The 18,450-nt window shown below is 42.3% G+C and overlaps 1 protein-coding gene across 1 annotated transcript; it reads right to left on the bottom strand.

The window, feature by feature from the left end:
• Positions 1-31: 31 nt before the first annotated feature.
• mntb (MAX network transcriptional repressor b) lies at positions 32-17,898 on the bottom strand. The gene is made up of 6 exons (XM_047378796.1): positions 16,913-17,898; positions 11,126-11,708; positions 10,999-11,040; positions 10,615-10,726; positions 4,710-4,902; positions 32-3,610 (listed from the first exon to the last, which is right to left on the bottom strand). Exons 1-6 carry the CDS (start codon positions 16,986-16,988, stop codon positions 2,793-2,795), a joined length of 1,824 nt encoding a protein of 607 aa, XP_047234752.1. The 5' UTR covers positions 16,989-17,898; the 3' UTR covers positions 32-2,792.
• Between the last annotated feature and the right edge of the window lie 552 nt (positions 17,899-18,450).

Here is an 18,450-nt window from a genome sequence, read left to right as displayed (position 1 = left end):
GTGTGTTTCTCCAAAACAAACAAGACTAATGTGTTGTAAATGTAATAAGATTTATTAAGAATCTTTATTATTTCCATCAGCATAATTCTTTATTAGTAATATGTTTTATTCATTTTCATTATGGTTATTTTCAACAGTGGACATTTAGATCTAAAAGGCAGCCCAAAGTGTACAGGCGATATATAACTTAAACTTTCTCCATAGGGAAAACATGTTTTTTATATTTTATATATAATATCATTGTAGCATGAGGTCCAAGATTCTGCCCACGTTATACAGTATTGTACATGGTCCCGAAAAAGAAACATTAAAAGATCATTTTTAAAAGAAAGGAACTGCAGCATGCATGCAAAACAAAACCAAAAGAAAACAAGCATTTAAGATGCATACACTCATATGCTGAAACATGCGTACGATCACGAGTTACATCACTTCCATACGTACAAATATTACAAAACTCAATTTCAGTATTAGACATTATTTTAACCAGAAATGATCAACAGGCTTTTTTGCTGTTTTTTTTTTTTTTTTTTACTTTTTCAGCTCGACATCGCAAGTCGAAATAAAAAATATTAGGTAAAAAAAAACCATAAATCTTTTTCCATTCACTCCAAGTACGTGTTTAGCCAGAGTTGTCACAGTGTTCAGGGAAACTGAGTATAGGCACACACGATAGCATTCAAACAGGCTCATCTCATAAATCTGTGTAAAAAAATAACCTGCTAACAGCTACACACACTCACACACACAAACCATCATGCATGGGGCAAACTGCACAACCTACAAACAGCCATGCTACAGGTACAATAGGATTAAGTATAGCAGAGAATATATAAAACATATAGTCACATTTACAGACGTAACACAGGGAAACGGCAGAGGAGGAGAGGAGCGGATCCACTATGTTAACGTACAATAATGAGAGAACGACGTCTTTAGGCTGGAAGTGTGTCTGCACATAAACATTCGAACAACACACACACACACACACACACACACACACATACAAATGAAATCATTCGCGGGCGTCACAATACAATCCCAATGCTAAGGAAAATTATTTTCTAAAGTTAATTATTTACAAAACTAGATTATGTTTTGCAACTCTTTTGTTTGGTTTGCACATGTTTCCAAACCTTTAATTGAACAGCTGTTTGCACAAGAAAAAAACTGCAGACCCATCTGAAATAATTGCTAAGGTTCACAGTTTGTGCTGATATATGAAGTCCAATTTTCAGAGCTGTAAGAGGTGTGTTGTGCTCCTAGCATAAGGAGATCCGAAAATGCCACAACCCAATTAAAAAAAACTAATTATTCAAATAGTACTTAAATGCATTAATAATAAATACATTTTGGAAGTATATAGATTTTTATTAAATACATATTTAATTATTTTGTTTCTAGAAAGGCACATTTATTGATATATTTCATGGGGGTGTGCTGAGACGCAACGTTTAATTTAAATCTGCGAGCCTTGCCCGGCAGAGTAAGTGGGCGGGGCTACCATTGTTTTAGTCAAGATAATTGGTCTGAATTTGACTTGCTATGTAGATAAACCAATCAGAATTACAGTGAAGGCCAAAATTATTCATACCCAGCCAGCAGCATAAGAACCATTGTAAAATATATATCTAATAATTATGTAGGGCTTTAACATTTAATAACAAATTTTAATCCATTCATGTTTACATAGAATTATCTAATTATGTATTTAATTAATGCCACATTTAAATAATTCTAACAAGATGGCTGTATGATTAAATTACATATTAATTTATGTATTTATTTCTGTATTTGTCTATTTATCAAATGCATTTATTTGCAGTTTTATATTAATTATGTTTGAATGATTATTTATTACATTGTGGCACTTTTGGCTCTTAATACAAGTGTTGCATGTAAGTGACATCAGGGTAAGCTCTGCAGTAAGGCAGCAGGGGGCGCTGTTGTAGCAGCCAGAAAATAAAACATGTTGGGGGAACATCATGAGAAGAACAGAGGGAAATCAGTCGGTAAATGGAGACAGAGGCAACATTTTCTGTAGGTTTTTGCTTCGTATTATTTACCTACTGTGTTGACACTAACGTACACAAAGCCAGTGTTGCTGTTGTCCAGGAGTGGGTGAAAACCCCACATGTGCACATATACTCCGATCCAAACAGCACAGAACAGAAAGACGTTAGACACATTTCCTTTTTCTCTTTTTGGTTTGTGAACTTCCGATTTGGGTGAAGCTGGAGCACATGATGAAAAACCTTCAGACGATTCAAAAAAATGAGGAATTTTGTCCTTCATGATCAAAGCTGTTGTGAATAATTTATTTAGATCAGTGAGCTCCTTTACCCTGATCCTCTTTAACACATTCGTTTCTCCTGTTCAGCGCTCACACTAGTGTCACTGCATTAAGAGCTGACGACAACACCTTTTACTAACTGAGAAGATGAACGATGAAAGTAAATCTCTGATGCCAGAGTAGAACTGAGCTTATCATGTTAGTGCTTCTGGTTGCAGAGGAAAGGAAGAAAGAAGTGAGGAAGGAAGAAGAAAGATCAAACTAAGTTCCTGACTTTGCACAAAGTCAAATGTCACAGTCTCATTTTCACCAACAATGGCCAGAATCCAGAGTCTGCAGAAATGTTCTCATTAGTAGGGCTGTGAATAAAATATCACAAAGATTCTCATCACTACATGTCCAAAGCCAACTTTTGTCAGAAATTATGTGACTGAATACAGATCCAGAACCTCTGAATCTGTCTTGTTTCTCTATTGGTCTATGTGACCGTTGTCATTTTTTAGGCCAGTTTAAGGGTGCTGACAGGGAAGGTTGGGACTGTAACCATGGTAACAGGATTGAGGACAGCAGCCTGCCCAACCAACTGAGGGTGCGGGGCCAGCATCGCTGTGGGTTTCCCCAGCCCCTGTCCCCCCTGGCTCACCACAGCCGTGCTGTTCACCTGCGCTCCATTAGTATTAGCTTGAGGGCTGGCCTGGATGTGTGGCAGGGCGTGGTGGGTGAAGGTGTGAGTGATGTGGCCCACCATGGTGGGCTGGGTGACAGGCACCCCCTGGGGGTACAGAGTTGGGAGGTGGGATGCAAGTGGAGCCCCCAGGTGGGCCACCGGGTGGACGGTGATGTGTCCGATGGGCTGAGCTATATGTTGGTGAGTTGCGTTGATGGGTGCTGCTGCTGCCATTGGCTGAGGGGTGGAGGAGGTGGGACCAGGAGAGGGGGCTATGTGTGTTAAGTGTTTGTGATTGGCTGGAAGGGTGTGACTAACAGAGTGAATGACTGACGGGTGTGAAACAGCAGCGTGAGCAATGACGGTTGGCTGGACCTGCACAGGTGGAGGCTGAAGGGGATGCTGAGGGTGAAGAGAAGGAGGTGGGCCCGGGGGTGGAGCAGGGGCAATGGCTTGGGGGGGAGGAGGACCAGACGGAGGAGGTGTGGTGAGGACTCCAGAAAGAGGAAGAATGGCATGCTGGATAGACAGATGTGAAGCCAGGAGTGGCTGGGCTTGTAAGATGGGGGGTGTTAGTTTAGGGAGGGATGTGGGAGCAAGACGGGCAGAAGCTTCCTCATCTATATCCTGGTCGTAGTTGTCTTCTCCCTCTGTAGATCAGACAGAAAACTGTTAGACATCATGACACAAAAACTGCAGCATATACATAAAATCTGTAACATTTACAGTGCCTTCAAAAGTATTTACACTTTTTTTGTCACGTTACAACTTCTAACTTCAATCTAACATAATGTGATTTTATTTAACAGACCACAAAGGGAGCTTTGGGAGGCGGAAGGAAAAGTATACATGGTTTTCAAAAGCATGGAATGTATTTGTATTCACAACCCTCGGGTCAACATCACTAGTAATTACATCTGAAGGAAGAAAAGTATCCCCATGGCATGATGCTGCCACCACCATGTTTTGCCATCAGTTTGGTGGATTCAGGGTACTGTGCAGTGTTTGCTTTCCTCCACATATTGCATTTTTGCTCATAGGCCTAAAAGTACCATTTTGTTCTCATCTAACCAGAGCAGCGTCTTCCCCATATGGCTTGTAGCAAACTCCAAACCTTTTTATGGCTTTCTTTAGAAATTGGATTTCTTCTTACCACTGTTCAATGTTAGATGTTGGAAGGGGAGTGGACTACATAACTAAAGGTTTTCCTGTTGATTTGCACTCCACCTGAGCTGTGGATCTCAGTACCTCCTCCAGAGTTACCTTCAAACTCTTGCCTGCCTCACTGATTAAGCTTCTCCTTGCCTGGCCTGTCAATTTAGGTGAAAGACCATGACTTGGTGGGCTGCAGTTGTGAAATACTCTTTCCATGTCCAGATGATGGATCGAACAGAGTGAGATGTTCAGAACTTGGAATATTGTTTATAACTTAACGCTGTTTTAAACGTCTACAGGATTATCCCTGAGAGTTCTGCTGCATTCCTTGGTCTTCATGAAGCTGTATGTTCACAAAGGTTCTCTAACTAACCACTGTGGACTTCACAGAACAGCTGTTCTGTTCAGGTGCCTGCGCCTGAAGCTGTAGACTCAGCTTAAATTGCATAAAGCTGCACTTTACTGAATATTTTTGCGAAGCAATATATGCAGACAGCACAGTCCTTATGAAAAAAAAAAAAAAACACTTCTGATGCAAATTTGCCTTTGCAAAAATAGTAAAAAAGCACCTGGTAGTTATTTTGCAACATTCACCTGAAGCTGTAGACGTGGAGGCCTGGTCATCCTCCGGCTGGATGGTCTGTCGGAGGACTCTGTCGATCTCCATGACATCCATGCCCTGACTTAGCTCCTTCTTCAGCTCGGCCAGCCGCTGTTGTGTGGCGATCTTCTCTCTGGCCAAACGCTCCATCTCGTGCTCAAACTCCTTCTCCTTACGCTTCAGAGTCTTTAAGGGGGAAACACACGGCACAGGACATGTAAAAAAACAAGTTTCCACATTTTAGATGACAGACGTAAAAGTTGTAAAGGTTGACATTTATTCAAAAAACCAGGGACAGAAAATAGATACTAAGAAAATATTGAAGCCGTCAAATAAGTTGACTTTATGGAATCGTTTGTGTAAAGACAAAAATGTTATTTATTTCTTTAATCAGTTTATTATCCAACAGTTTAATATTTATTAAGAAAATGCAACAGGGCAGAAAAAAGCCTTAAGATTTAAAAGACGTTTTACACCAAACAGGAGGTTGTGTTAAAAAACTGAAACCGGCACATTAGCAAAACATTTCTTACAAGATCTGCACAAAGGCACATTTTTATTATCATCATCGTCACAGTTAACACCCATCATTACCTAGATGTCTAATGTGCTTTTAAGTTGAAAAAAAAAACAAAAAAAACTTATTTACCAGTTAATTAAATCTATTATCAACTCTGATATTACCTAGTAACTAAAATATGACTACTGACATCTAAATAAATCAAAATGTCAACTCCTGACAGCATCAACATAAAGTTTTCAGAAAATGAAGACAAAACTCTTTGTAAAAGATGGTATGGAAAATGTAATAAAAAAAACGCTTCCCATTTTTGCACAGGTACATTTTGAAAGGTGATTATAGCGCCAAGTAGTGCTGTTGATGCATGCACAACAAAAAAGCGCTTTGCAGCCACTCCCAGAGCCACAAGACACACCAGCACTATTCCATTGGGGAGGATCTACATCATTAGAGCAAAATACATCTCTGTTGTCCCCTTTGAGCCACCATACCCATGTAAATAACTGCTTCTCATGGTGATCTGACTCACAACACACACTGTGTTGTACTTACCCCTCTGCAGCTAAGCAGGTTAAAAAAATGTTATTTAATGCTGCCATCAGGGAACCATCCATTACCAGTGGATAAAACTGCCACCCTGAACACTCACTAAGCAACACGTGTCTCTCATGTTAGCAGCAACAAGTCCTGGTGGCTCTTCCATGGGAGGAAATTAGATCTGGAGAGGAAAACATTTCTGCTCCTCCTAAATCACACAGAAAGGACAAAAGCAAAGGGTGAAGCTCTGGGATGTTTTACAGCTAAAACTATTGTTGTGAAGGTTGCAGGATATATAAGAGACACAGTTGGCTATGGGCTGGTTACAGGACTCAAAATAGTTGGAAACGTTTTTGTCCTACTGTTCTTACGGTTTAATGAGAAAATGTCAGCATGGGCGAGGTTTAGAGAAATACAGTGCTTATCTTCCACCGCTTGTTGCTGCACACTGCTCGTCAGCTGGCTGAAAGAAGGCCCCTACACTTTTCCTTCACTTAGAAAACAGTCAAATTCAGCTGTTTGAAAATATTTCTGATTGGAAAAACAACACACAGTCATAACACTGTTTTAAAACTACCACTGGTGACCTACGAGCAGCCAGTCTGCAAAGCGGCGGAGTGCAGACTGGCCACCTGAGCAGATAGCCTGACTACGTACCCAGCTAATATCGTAACTGTGTCAATCTATAAAGATTAGAATTAGAATCAGAATCAGAAAAGCTTTATTGCCAAGTATGTTTTTGGACATACAAGGAATTTGTTTTGGCGTAGTCGGTGCAATACAGTACAAATTAAACAGTATAAACATATCTACAATATCATATAAATATATGTGCACAGTTTTAAGTGAGTGAGAGTAAATATAGAGCAGTATAGGATGCAAGAGCAATACAACAGTGCAGGTGATCATTGTGCAAGTAAAGCAGGAGCCCAAGCTGAGCGTTAATGTAACGCATAGAGTTACAGGTTACAAGTGTCCTGTCAGCAAAAAAAGGGGGGGTGTGGGGGAAAGGGACAGTGTCAGGGTGGTTTCTGGGCTTTGTTAACCAGGCTGGTGGCAGATGGGAAAAAACTGTTCTTGTGGCGTGAGGTTTTGGTCCGGATGGACCGCAGCCTCCTGCCAGAGGGGAGAGTCTCAAAGAGTCTGTGACCAGGGTGGGAGGGATCAGCCAGAATCTTCCCTGCCCGCTTCAGGGTCCTGGAGGTGTACAGTTCCTGGAGCGACAGTAGACTGCAGCCAATCACCTTCTCAGCAGACCGAATGACACGCTGCAGCCTGCCCTTATCCTTGGCTGTAGCAGCGGCGTACCAGATGGTGATGGAGGAGGTGAGGATGGACTCAATGATGGCTGTGTAGAAGTGCACCATCATAGTCTTTGGCAGGTTGAATTTCTTCAGCTGCCGCAGAAAGAACATCCTCTGCTGGGCTTTCTTGATGAGGGAGCTGATGTTTGGCTCCCACTTGAGATCCTGGGAGATGATGGTTCCCAGGAAGTGGAAAGATTCCACAGTGTCAATTGTGGAGTCACAGAGGGTGATGGGGGCAGGTGGGGCTGGGTTCTGCCTGAAGTCCACAACCATCTCCACTGTCTTTAGAGCGTTGAGCTCAAGGTTGTTCTGGCTGCACCAGTCCAACAGATGGTCCACCTCCCATCTGTACGCGGACTTGTCACCATCAGAGATGAGTCCGATCAGGGTGGTGTCGTCCGCAAACTTCAGAAGCTTGACAGACTGGTGACTGGAGGTGCAGCTGTTGGTGTACAGGGAGAAGAGCAGAGGAGAGAGAACACAGCCTTGGGGGGAACCGGTGCTGATGGTCAGGGAGTCAGAGACGTGCTTCCCCAGCCTCACGCGCTGCTTCCTGTCAGACAGGAAGTCAGTGATCCACCTGCAGGTGGAGTCGGGCACACTCAGCTGGGAGAGCTTCTCCTGTAGCAGAACTGGGACAATGGTGTTGAAGGCAGAGCTGAAATCCACAAACAGGATCCTGGCATAGGTTCCTGTGGAGTCCAGGTGCCGGAGGATGAAGTGAAATACAAAATGGTATATTCCGCTGAATTTAGTGGGTCTATGTTCAGCATTTCTGCTTAGGTCTATGTATGAAAATCCAAAAAAAACATGAGCAGGTAAGATACCATTATTATAGCTGTAATAACATGTTATATTAGTTGAATTGTTCCTTTTCTGGTTTAAATATAAGCAATTAGATGTTTTATTTTAAATGTGTGCGTAAATAACCTCGATATCGTGGAACCGTGGTACTTGTACACAAGGTTATCATACTATGAGAGTCTCATACCGACACGCAGTCCTGTAGACACTTGAAAATCTCTGTAATTTCTGACCTTTATAAAGAGATGCAACAAGGAACTTCCTAGGATTCAACTGTCAAGCTTTTGCTTGTTCCTTTAACCTTCAAACACTGAAATTCTCTGTTTCCTTTAATTGTTGAGCAATTTTGTACTTTAAAAAGGAAGCTATGCAGATCCCTTTCATACCGCTCAATGAAGTCTGCTGATATAAATGGTAAAATCCTTTTACTTATTATCATGCCATTTACAAGGCTCCTGTCTCAAATTGTATTTGCTGAGGGGGAAGTGTGTGGTTTCTACTTTCTCTAGTTTCTTTTTTTTGGATGAGAAGGAATAGGGGGGGGGGGAACGCTTTTCCAGCCCCAGTACTCCATCTGTATGACCCAGTTTCTGTGCGTGTCAACTGACGTAAAACCAAAAATAGCGTGACAAGCTAAGGACATTAACGTAGATTACAAGTAAGGACCAAAAGAGCTGGAAGGAGGGACGAGGGGAGGTTAAGGAAGGGATTTATGTTTATATCTGCTAAATTTCATTTCAGTACATTTAGGTAGTGTTTGAGCTCCGTAAATAGGCAAAGTTTAAAATAGGATAGTAGGTGAAAAGCAGGCCGATGGGGAGACCTGATCCAACAACAGGAGGCTGATTCAGAGAGAAAAGCCGTTTACTCTCTAAAGGCACGTAATGGCCTCTCACGTGAGCCTACATTTCTCTCCACTCCATTCACTCTCACTACCCGTTTTCCAACTACGGTCCATCCAGGCCTGCTGAACTGTCCCATCTCCGAACTGGTCAGCAACTCTAATCCCACAACGATTTACTGCTCCACACAAAAAACTCACAGGGGCAGATTTAATGGTGGTGTAAAAACAGAAGCTCTGCAACATTCACCAACAGGTCGTCTTAAATCAAGCCTAAATAAAACTGGTGGCTTTGATTAAAAGGCAACATTCACCACAGGATTGTCATGCCTTTCCATTTGTACACAGACACTAAATATACAGTCCTTTGCAAAAGTATTTATGTCTCTTGAACATATTTATGTTACAACGAAAAACTAATATATTCCATTGAAATTTTAAGTGATAGATCAACAAAAAGTGGAATTTTTTTCTTTATTTACAAATAAAAACCTGAAAAGTGTGACACACATTTTTATTTAGCCCCTTTTAGTCTGATACTCTGGAATAAAATCCACTGCCTGAGGAGTTAAGGTGGGAGATAAAGGAGCGAATATGTTTAAGGCAAGGTTAGATGTTTGGACATCTCACTGTTCAATCAATCCTTTGAAAATGGAATATAGTAGCACTGCTAACCTACCAAGACATGTCTGTCGTCTTGAACTGGAAGGGCCAACAAGGGTCACATCACACAAGCAGCCAAGTGAGATCAATTGTAAATCCAGAGGAGCTGCAGAGAGCCACAGCTCATGTGGGAGAATATGTAAACATGATAACTATTAATTGTGCGGTCCATAAATGTTGATTCATAAAAGTCCAGCATGCTTTTTGCCACGGTGGTGGTTGTATTGTGCTATGGGAATGCTTTTCCTCAACAGGAAGAGGCACATTAGTCAGAGTTGATGGAAAGATGGATGAAGCTAAAAACATGAAGTCCTGCAAGGAGATCTGTCAGAAGTTGCGCAACACTTGAGACTGAGGCAGAGGTTCACCTTCCAGCGGAACAACGGCCCGAAACATGCAGCCAGAGCTACAGCTGAATGGTGTAGATCAAAGCTCTTTCGTGTGGGAGGATGGATTTGGGGATTTTTATCATAAAAAATTAAAACCATGATTCGTTTCTTTCTACTTCACATTTATTATGGTGGCCTATTACATAAAATCCCACTAAAAACACAGAAGTTTCTGATGGCAACGTTACAAAATGTGAAAAAGTTCAAGGGTATTCAATACTTTTGCAAGGTCCCTTACTCTGCCTGTTAGACACAGGTTAATTATGAATGATATAATTACGTAAACTTGGATTCCCAGGCTCAGGCCGTCCACTGGCGAACTACTTTAAGTTCTGGAGTGCTTATGTGCATCCATGAACATCAATCCAAGGACTACCCATGACAACCCGGTCAGCATTTGTCCTGTGGTAAATCACCAAGGAAACAGCTGCCACCTATAGCTGTTTCCTTGGCAACCTCATCCATGGGATCTGGCTGCTTGAAAAGCAGTTTGTAAAAAAAGAAAAAGAAGGGTGAAGTACTTGGGCACATACAAGGCATGACTGGACGCTGGCCAGGTGGGTGCTTTGGATCTTTCCCTCTACTATACCATCCCGCTACTTCCCCATTCATCAACCCCAAAAGGCTCTTTTATTCTTTCCTTTTAAAGGAGTCCTGCTGTAAAAAGGAGCATCTCAGGAGTAAAAAGTCTCCTCTTACAGGCTTAACCACAAAGCCAACTACAAAGCCAAGTCACATATTTTGGAAAAGTCCTTTTAACTTCTTGTTTCTGCTATTTGTCTCCTTTCTGTGGGGCCGAAGCTCCTGTTTCTGCTCTGTTACCTTCGTTCTACAGACCTGTATGTAACGGAGTGCACTGCGCAGAACGCTGAGGTTAGAGGTTTTCTTCTCATCGACATTAGGAACGTTCTTCTTTAGCGTCTCAAAACACTCCTTGAGGTGCGCTCTCCTGCAGAGTTAGAAGATAAATCAGGTTTTTACTTCAGCAAACGGAATATTTACATTTATAGAACTGGATGTTGCTCTTGAAAGAGAACTTGTGGCTTTTATGTTTGCACTGCATTTTAGGACATTTATAAGCTAAAGAAATGAAATGAAAAGAAACACATTTTGGCTTATAAAACTCTTTACAAGTAAGCTTCATAAACGCCCACATATGCATGGATGTGGTGAAGATTTTACACCAGCAGCATCAGTAAACATGTTTATATGAAGACCAACCTGTTCTTTTCCAGCTTATTATGCACCTCTCTGGTTCCCGCTCTGGAAACAAAAAGTAAATTGTGAAATGTAAATATAAACAGTTACCCAAATTCAAATAAGCTGCACCATTCAAACACAAACTGACCCTCCAGGTCTCCTCTTCCCTTCCATCCCCCTCATGTCCTCTATCGTCACTCCGTTAGGGTGTGACTGTGGTATAGGTGGAGCTTGATGGGGAACCAGTGCATGATGGGAGCCTGAGCCATTGGTACCAATAGAGGCTGGGTACTGAATCTGTACCTGAGGCTGTGATAGACCGGGCTTTACATCGATCAGCTGCTGAGCAGGTTCTATTTTGATCTGGGAGGGGCACAACAGGTGATGAGTTGCTAGCTGCTGCTGCGGAGTGGATGAAGTGCTTTCTGTCTTAAGTGGCAGGGGGCTGCTGAGTGATGTTGCAGCCGCCCCTATCTGCGCTGTAAGCGGAAGAGGGGGGACAGAGGGTGTTGCACTGACGACTGGGACCATTGGGATGATGGCTATGGGAACTTGTGAAGGTGGGAGAGGGGGTGGTGGAGGGGCAGGAGGGTGATGCGACTGCTGGCGATGGGCATCATCAGCCCAGGCTGTGTGGTTGGACTGGACAGGCAGAGCTGAAGTCATCAGATTCACATGTTTAGACTCAGCCTCTGTGTTGATGGTTTCCTTCTGTTTACATGGCTCATCCTCTGCAGGAGATTAAAAGATGATAGTTGGGTTAGAAAGACTATATTAATATTCACTGTTTTAACACAGAAAGAAAAGTGATTCATACAATAGAGAAATAAGCTTCGATTCACATTTAAAACAATATTCAATAAAATAAAATCTTATAAGTGTGGCATCCATTTGCATTCAGCCTCCTCTACCCTGATACTCTTGAATACAATCTAGGACAACAAATTTCCTTCTCAACAAGTAACCTAATAAGTAAATGGAGTGTAACTGTTTAGTTTAACCTCAGTGTAAATCTAGCAGTTCTGTGAAGGCCTCAGAGGTCTGTTAGAGAACATTAGTGAACAAACAGCATCAGGAAGACCAAAGAACATGGCAGAAAACTCAAAGATATAGTTGTAAAGCAGAGTTAGGTTAGAAAACAATATCACAAGCATTTAACAGAGCAATGATCGATCCAGTGTCCAAAACTGGATATAGTATGAATCAACTGCATATTCTACCAATTTTATGGCCCTGCATCTAAACTAACAGGACTGACACAGAGAGTATTTATCAGAGAAGCAACCAATGGGCCTATGGTAACCCTGGAGGAGCTGCAGAAATTCACAGCTCAGATTGGAGTGTCTTTTATCAGGACAACTATTATTATTATTGTGCACTCTAAAAATATGACCTTTATGACCACCCCCGATAAAACATGGTGGTGGCACCATCATGCTATGAGGGTGCTTTTCTTCAGCATGGACATGAAGGAAGCAGGTTGGAATTAATGGGAGGATAGATGGAGCTAAAATCAGGTCTTAAAAACGAATGCAAAAAACTTGAGAAGAGGTGGAGGTTCATCATCCAGCAGGACAGAAACTACCAATAATAAAAAAAACACCTTGACAGATTGGTTGACATCAAGGCATATTCATGTGTTCCAATATCCCAGAATAAAATCCAAGAAAACAGATGTTTACAGATACTTTCCCTCTCATCTCATCTCACTGAGCTTGAGCTATTTAGTAAAGAAAAATGGAGAAAAAATCCATCTCTGCGTGGTCAAACTGGTACAAACATGTACGGGCCATAACCTTCAGACTTCTGTTTGAAAAACATTTTGAAAAACACTCACTGGTTTTTGTCCACTTCACTTGGACTATCATCAGATTAAATCCCAATAAAATACACTAAGGTTTGCAGCTGTAACAAGAAAATATAGAGAAGTCCAATGAATGCAAATACTTCTGTAAAGCACTGCAATAAAATATGCAAATCTGAAATTTACAGAGAAGCCCGCACAACTTAGCTGGGTAATTAGTTCAAAAACGCCCAATAAGTGATTAAAGCAACCTCCAGGTAGCCTGAGCAGTTTCACTATCATGTCACCCAGTCTATAAAGTCAACTTCACAACACTTTGTGCCAACAAACACAATGAATGACATCATGTGGGAAACGGAGTGGAGAGGAAAACAAGAGAAGCGGTCTTGACTGGAGAGAACCACCACCCCCTCTCCCCCCCTCCCCACCCCCTGCACTGTGATTGGACTGATCCACTACTGAGCATACCTCCAGCTACAGGCTACTTCAGGACAACTGACCGGCAGCAGAGGACTGCTGTGAGAAGCCACTCAGCCAAGTCCACCAGCATTCGCACAATGGCGGCCTAAAAATAAAGCACTGCAGTGCAGCAATCAAAGGCATAAGCATCAAATAAATTAAAATATGCACACAGGGGCATACCCACAACACACACATCCAGTACGAGTGAGTAGTTAGTGCACACCGCAGCACTAGGCTCAAAGTAATGTGGAAAGTCCACCATTACCATGGAAACAGCTACATCAAAAACAGAAGATCCCAGGGATTCCTCAAATCTCTGTGCTGCTAACACACTGCCCAGACATTTCCAACAAAATACAAAACACCAGTTGTCAAGAGGCCTGACTGCATATTAGGCAACACTTTCATTTCTGTTCTGCATGACTCTGCAAACCCCCTGATGGCACAATTTCCTTTCACCTAGGACAAAAGTTCACCCCTGAGAGGACCTGAGCAGCTGGATACTGCCGTCATAATGATATGCAGGAAAAAAAAAGGTCCTCGACTTTGCACTCTTTGTTCTGTATATTGTTCTTCATTTGTGTATTTAGTCAAATAGCTGGGGTAGCTTACTATTCGAAAAAATATGCGGTAAGGGGCGAATTGACCCAAAGCATTTTCCACCACATGATGAGAATAAAAAAAACAAATGTTGCACATCAACAACTTGACCATTATGCATGACTGTAATGTACTGATCAAAGTGCTAACCGATTCTTTAAATACCTCCATTACCAGCTTAAATTAATCACTTTCTAACAAAATGAACAATCCTGCAATAGTTTTAGATTGTGTCATCTATGTGTGTGTGTGTATATCTTTGTGTAGAACAAGTATTTGATACACTGCCGATTGTGCAGGTCTTCCCACTTGCAAAGCATTTTTATCATAGGTACACTTCAACTGTGAGTGGTGGAATCTAAAACAAAAATCCAGAAAATCACATTGTATGATTTTTAAATAATTAATTTGCATTTTATTGCATGACATAAGTATTTGATCACCTACCAACCAGTAAGAATTCCGGCTCTCACAGACCTGTTAGTTTTTCTTTAAGAAGCCCTCGTTATCCACATTACCTGTATTAACCGCACCTGTTTGAACTCGTTATCTGTATAAAAGACACCTGTCCACACACTCGATCAAACTCCAACCTCTCTACAATGACCAAGACCAGAGAGCTGTGTGAGGACATCAAGGAATAAAATAGACCTGCACAAGGCTGGGATGGGCTACAGGAAAATAGCCAAGCAGCTTGGTGAGAAGGCAAACACCTGTTGGAGCAATTATAAGTAAATGGAAGAAGTTCAAGATGATTGTCGTACTCTTGGTCTGGAGCTCCATGCAAGATCTCACCTCGTGGGGCATCAATGATCATGAGGAAGGTGAGGGATCAGCCCAGGACTACATGAAGATGGGTCGTGGCTGGGTCTTCCAGCATGACAACGACTCAAAGCGCACAGCCAGGACAACTAAGGAGTGGCTCCATAAGAAGCATCTGCAGGTCCTGGAGTGGCCTAGCCAGTCTCCAGACCTAAACACAATCAAAAATCTTTGGAGGGAGCTGAAAGTCTGTATTGCTCGGCAACAGCCCTGAAACCTGAAGGATCTGGAGAAGATTTGTATGGAGAAGTGGTCCAATCCCTGCTGCAGTGTGTGCAAACCTCATCAAGAACTACAGGAAACATCTGATATCTATAGTTGCAAACAAAGGTTTCTGTAACACATATTAAGTTTTGTTTTTCTGATGTATCAAATACTTATATCATGCAATAAAATGTTAATTACTTAATCACACAATGTGATTTTCTGAATTTTTGTTTTAGATTCCACCACTCACAGTTGAAGAGTACCTATGATAAAAATCAAAGACCTAAATGTTTTGCAAGTGGGGAAACCTGCACAATTGACAGTGTATCAAATATTTGTTCTTATCACTGTGTATGTGTATAAATATATATACTGTATATATTATATAATGGACAGCATATTCATATTTCTTCAAGGAAGCATAGTATGCTGCATTCTCTTCTCTGATAATTCTTAAATTGGTTTTTACACCCATTATCTGTTAAATCTGTTTTTATTTTTATTTAAATATGTAAATCCATATGTCAATCTTTTACCAATTACAGTGAAGTCCATTTGGTAGTTAGATCACTTAAAGGAATGTGCTAGAAGCCAGGAAGAGTACCGTGGTCATGTGACCTACATGTGTTACACTGTTTTTATTTTCAAAGGACTGAAGAAATGGTTGAAAAACGTTATATTATTGGGTAGGTAGTTGTGATGTTCTAGGGTTTATCTGATTAAAACTTGTCAAAATGATTTTTGCGATTGGCAGGTTTTCCGTTTTTGACCAAAAACCACCAGAAACTATTGCATTAAAGTTTTGGGTCCATATTACCCATCCCTGTTTCTAAGCATTAACTACCAAATAAAAGGCGCTTGCACCTTTTACAGCATGAATATTTTTAAATCCCTCAGAGGTCTTAAAGAGAAAATACTGCACAATGACATGAACCTCCTCAAATGGTTTATATCTTGTAACATCTTCCAAACGGAGGCTGAGCTGGGGGTAAGTAGGGAGTTGCCCTACTTCTTACCCCCTCTTTCATTCCCTCTGACCCGCCACTGCTCGCCGTTTGAATGGAAGGGCGCGTGGAAATGTGGGGGATGGGGGGGGGGGGGGGAGGGGACGTGCACGTGGCCGGTGTGGGTGGATCCTAGCACGCGGTAGGGTAAAAAGTATGCAGCAACGGGAGGAGGACGGGGGAGTGGGGGGTGTCTGACACGTCATCAGCGGGACCATCTTTATTCTCCTTTGACCTGATCAGCAATCATTACGTCCAATTTATCGGTTTTCATTTCACACAAAATGGGGGATAATTGTTAACTGTTGCTACTTCTTCCTTAAAAAATTCAAATGAGAAAAGCTGATCGAGTGAGGGCCCGCCCCAGTGCGTGTGTGTCATAAGATAGCTCAGCAATGTCAGGGTGTTATGTAAAGAGCAGCCTCTGCTCGCCACCGCCCTGTCGATGCCTACTGAACAAAATAAAACCCTTTTAAATGAGCCGTATCACAGATAGACGGTGCGACAAGTCCAATTTATTTTCTGGTATTTTAATAGCTCCTTTTTAAGGTATTTGAAAACTAAAAATATTAGCACCGCATACAAATAGTAGCTTATTTTGGGTTTCTACAACAGATTTATTTGATATTTAAATGAACCCCGGATACTGAAAGGAAATCCTCTGCTATGCCTCCATTACACGCAGGCGCGCGAGTACGGTGAGTCACAAGGGTGCTGAAACACACACACACACACACACACACACACACACACACACACACACACACAAACACACAACGGGCGCGCAAAGTAGTTCAGAAAAACAACTTTAGCCATTTCCGCCTTTAGGTTCAACGATCAATGCATGACCCAACAAGCCCGATCAGTGACAGTGTGCCTTGAATCCTGTGCAGAAAGCCTTTCACCGCGTTCCGTCATCATCACAGACAGGCAGGTTAAATACTACAACCCAGTTCTCCCAAAAAAGGCTGTTTGAAGTGTCACTCCGCTCTGCTGTCCGTGGTCCCTTCATGCATCAGTCTGCTGTTCAACTCACCGCGTCTGGATTGCTGTTGCTGCTGGGCTTGCCATTCCAGGTACCTGGCCGCCTCCAAAAGTGTGTCGATACTCATTTCAGGTAAACCCTGACGGCGGGGGAGGGGGGGGGGGACCCGGTGGTCCAAGATGGAAAGAGGAGGAGGTGGGTGGGGGGGGGGGGGAAGGAAAGTAGTGCCCCGGTAGTAAGCGCTGCGTGCACGGCTCACACCCGTGTGAACCCCACTGTGGTTCTCCAGAAAGCAGCCGGGTAGTTTTTTTTTTTTTATTCAAATCCAGCCAAACAGAAAGTAGATCCCCAAATACTTAAAAAAAAAAGGATTGCAACAAGATGGCGAAGCGAGCACGGGAATACACACAACAAGGCGAGTCGTGTTCTCGGTAAGGCCCGCCCCTCCCGGATTCCTGCCCCGCCCTGTTACTACGGTCGCTAAGAAAACCCGGCAGCCGTCTCACGCCCACCACCACCTCGATGCCACTTTTTACAAAACTTAGGCTTCTCATAACTTCTCGTAATTTCTTTCACAACTAAAGCAGCCGTTTAACCGACAACTCGGTTAACAATTCAACTTCCCGTGTGAGGCTGTATTTCCGTGGGACTCTTTTTAGACATTATCCGTTGACGTCAATGGTCCTCCGCGGCTTCGTTTCAGCCGTTGGCTCGCAGCGCATGCAGACGGATCAGGCGCCAGCCAGCCAATCAGCGCTCAGAACAACAAGGCATGGTGCTGGTCCACATGGGCACCCGCCCGGCTCGAGGAGCAGCTCATTTGCATGGCGAGAGCGTGACTGGCCACCCCGCTGTCTCCAGATCAGCGCTGTCACTCAAACCCACAGGGGCGTGGTCTCACAGTGTGGAAGTGGGTCCTGTCTGAGAACGAGCAGCTGACATATTACTCATGTAACCTCTGCAGGATGTACTGCTTTTAAAAAATCTATATATTTTTTTAAAGTTAATTTTCAACATGATTTAGTGATACGTGAAACCTTACAAAAGCAATATGAACTTGTAACAAATAAAACATTAAAATAATACAAGTCATAAAAACTTTACTCGAATGTACAAACTTGGCCATTAATGCCACGTCTAAAAAAAGCGACGCATTTGAGCAGTTGATCCGCATGAGAAGGAATAGGATGAAGCAGAAATAATCTTTTTTTCCTGTTCCCACCTTAACTGATTTAAATCTAACTAAAACAGTAATTTTCTTTCTTCCTCTTGTCCAAATTTTTAATTGCAATATATTTATACAGTATGCTTGATTCTATATTCCTCACTGTTCCACGAAATGACTCCACAGACTGAAATACTTACTTTTGGTTCGAGCTAAATGATGTCAGTCATTTTTTACCGCTTATTCCATAGTGGGTCACAGGGAAGCTGGTGCTTATCTCCAGCAGTCTATGGGTGAGAGGCGGGGTACACCCTGGACAGGTCGCCAGTCCATTGCAGGGCAACACACAAACAACCAAGCACACACTCATTCATACACCTAAGGACAATTTAGAGTGACCAATTAACCTAACAGGCATGTCTTT

Source organism: Girardinichthys multiradiatus, chromosome 11 (genome assembly GCF_021462225.1).
Source record: "Girardinichthys multiradiatus isolate DD_20200921_A chromosome 11, DD_fGirMul_XY1, whole genome shotgun sequence".
Taxonomy (NCBI): domain Eukaryota; kingdom Metazoa; phylum Chordata; class Actinopteri; order Cyprinodontiformes; family Goodeidae; genus Girardinichthys; species Girardinichthys multiradiatus.
The sequence above is the reverse complement of the archived record's forward strand: the minus strand, read 5'-3'. Positions and strand labels throughout refer to the sequence as shown.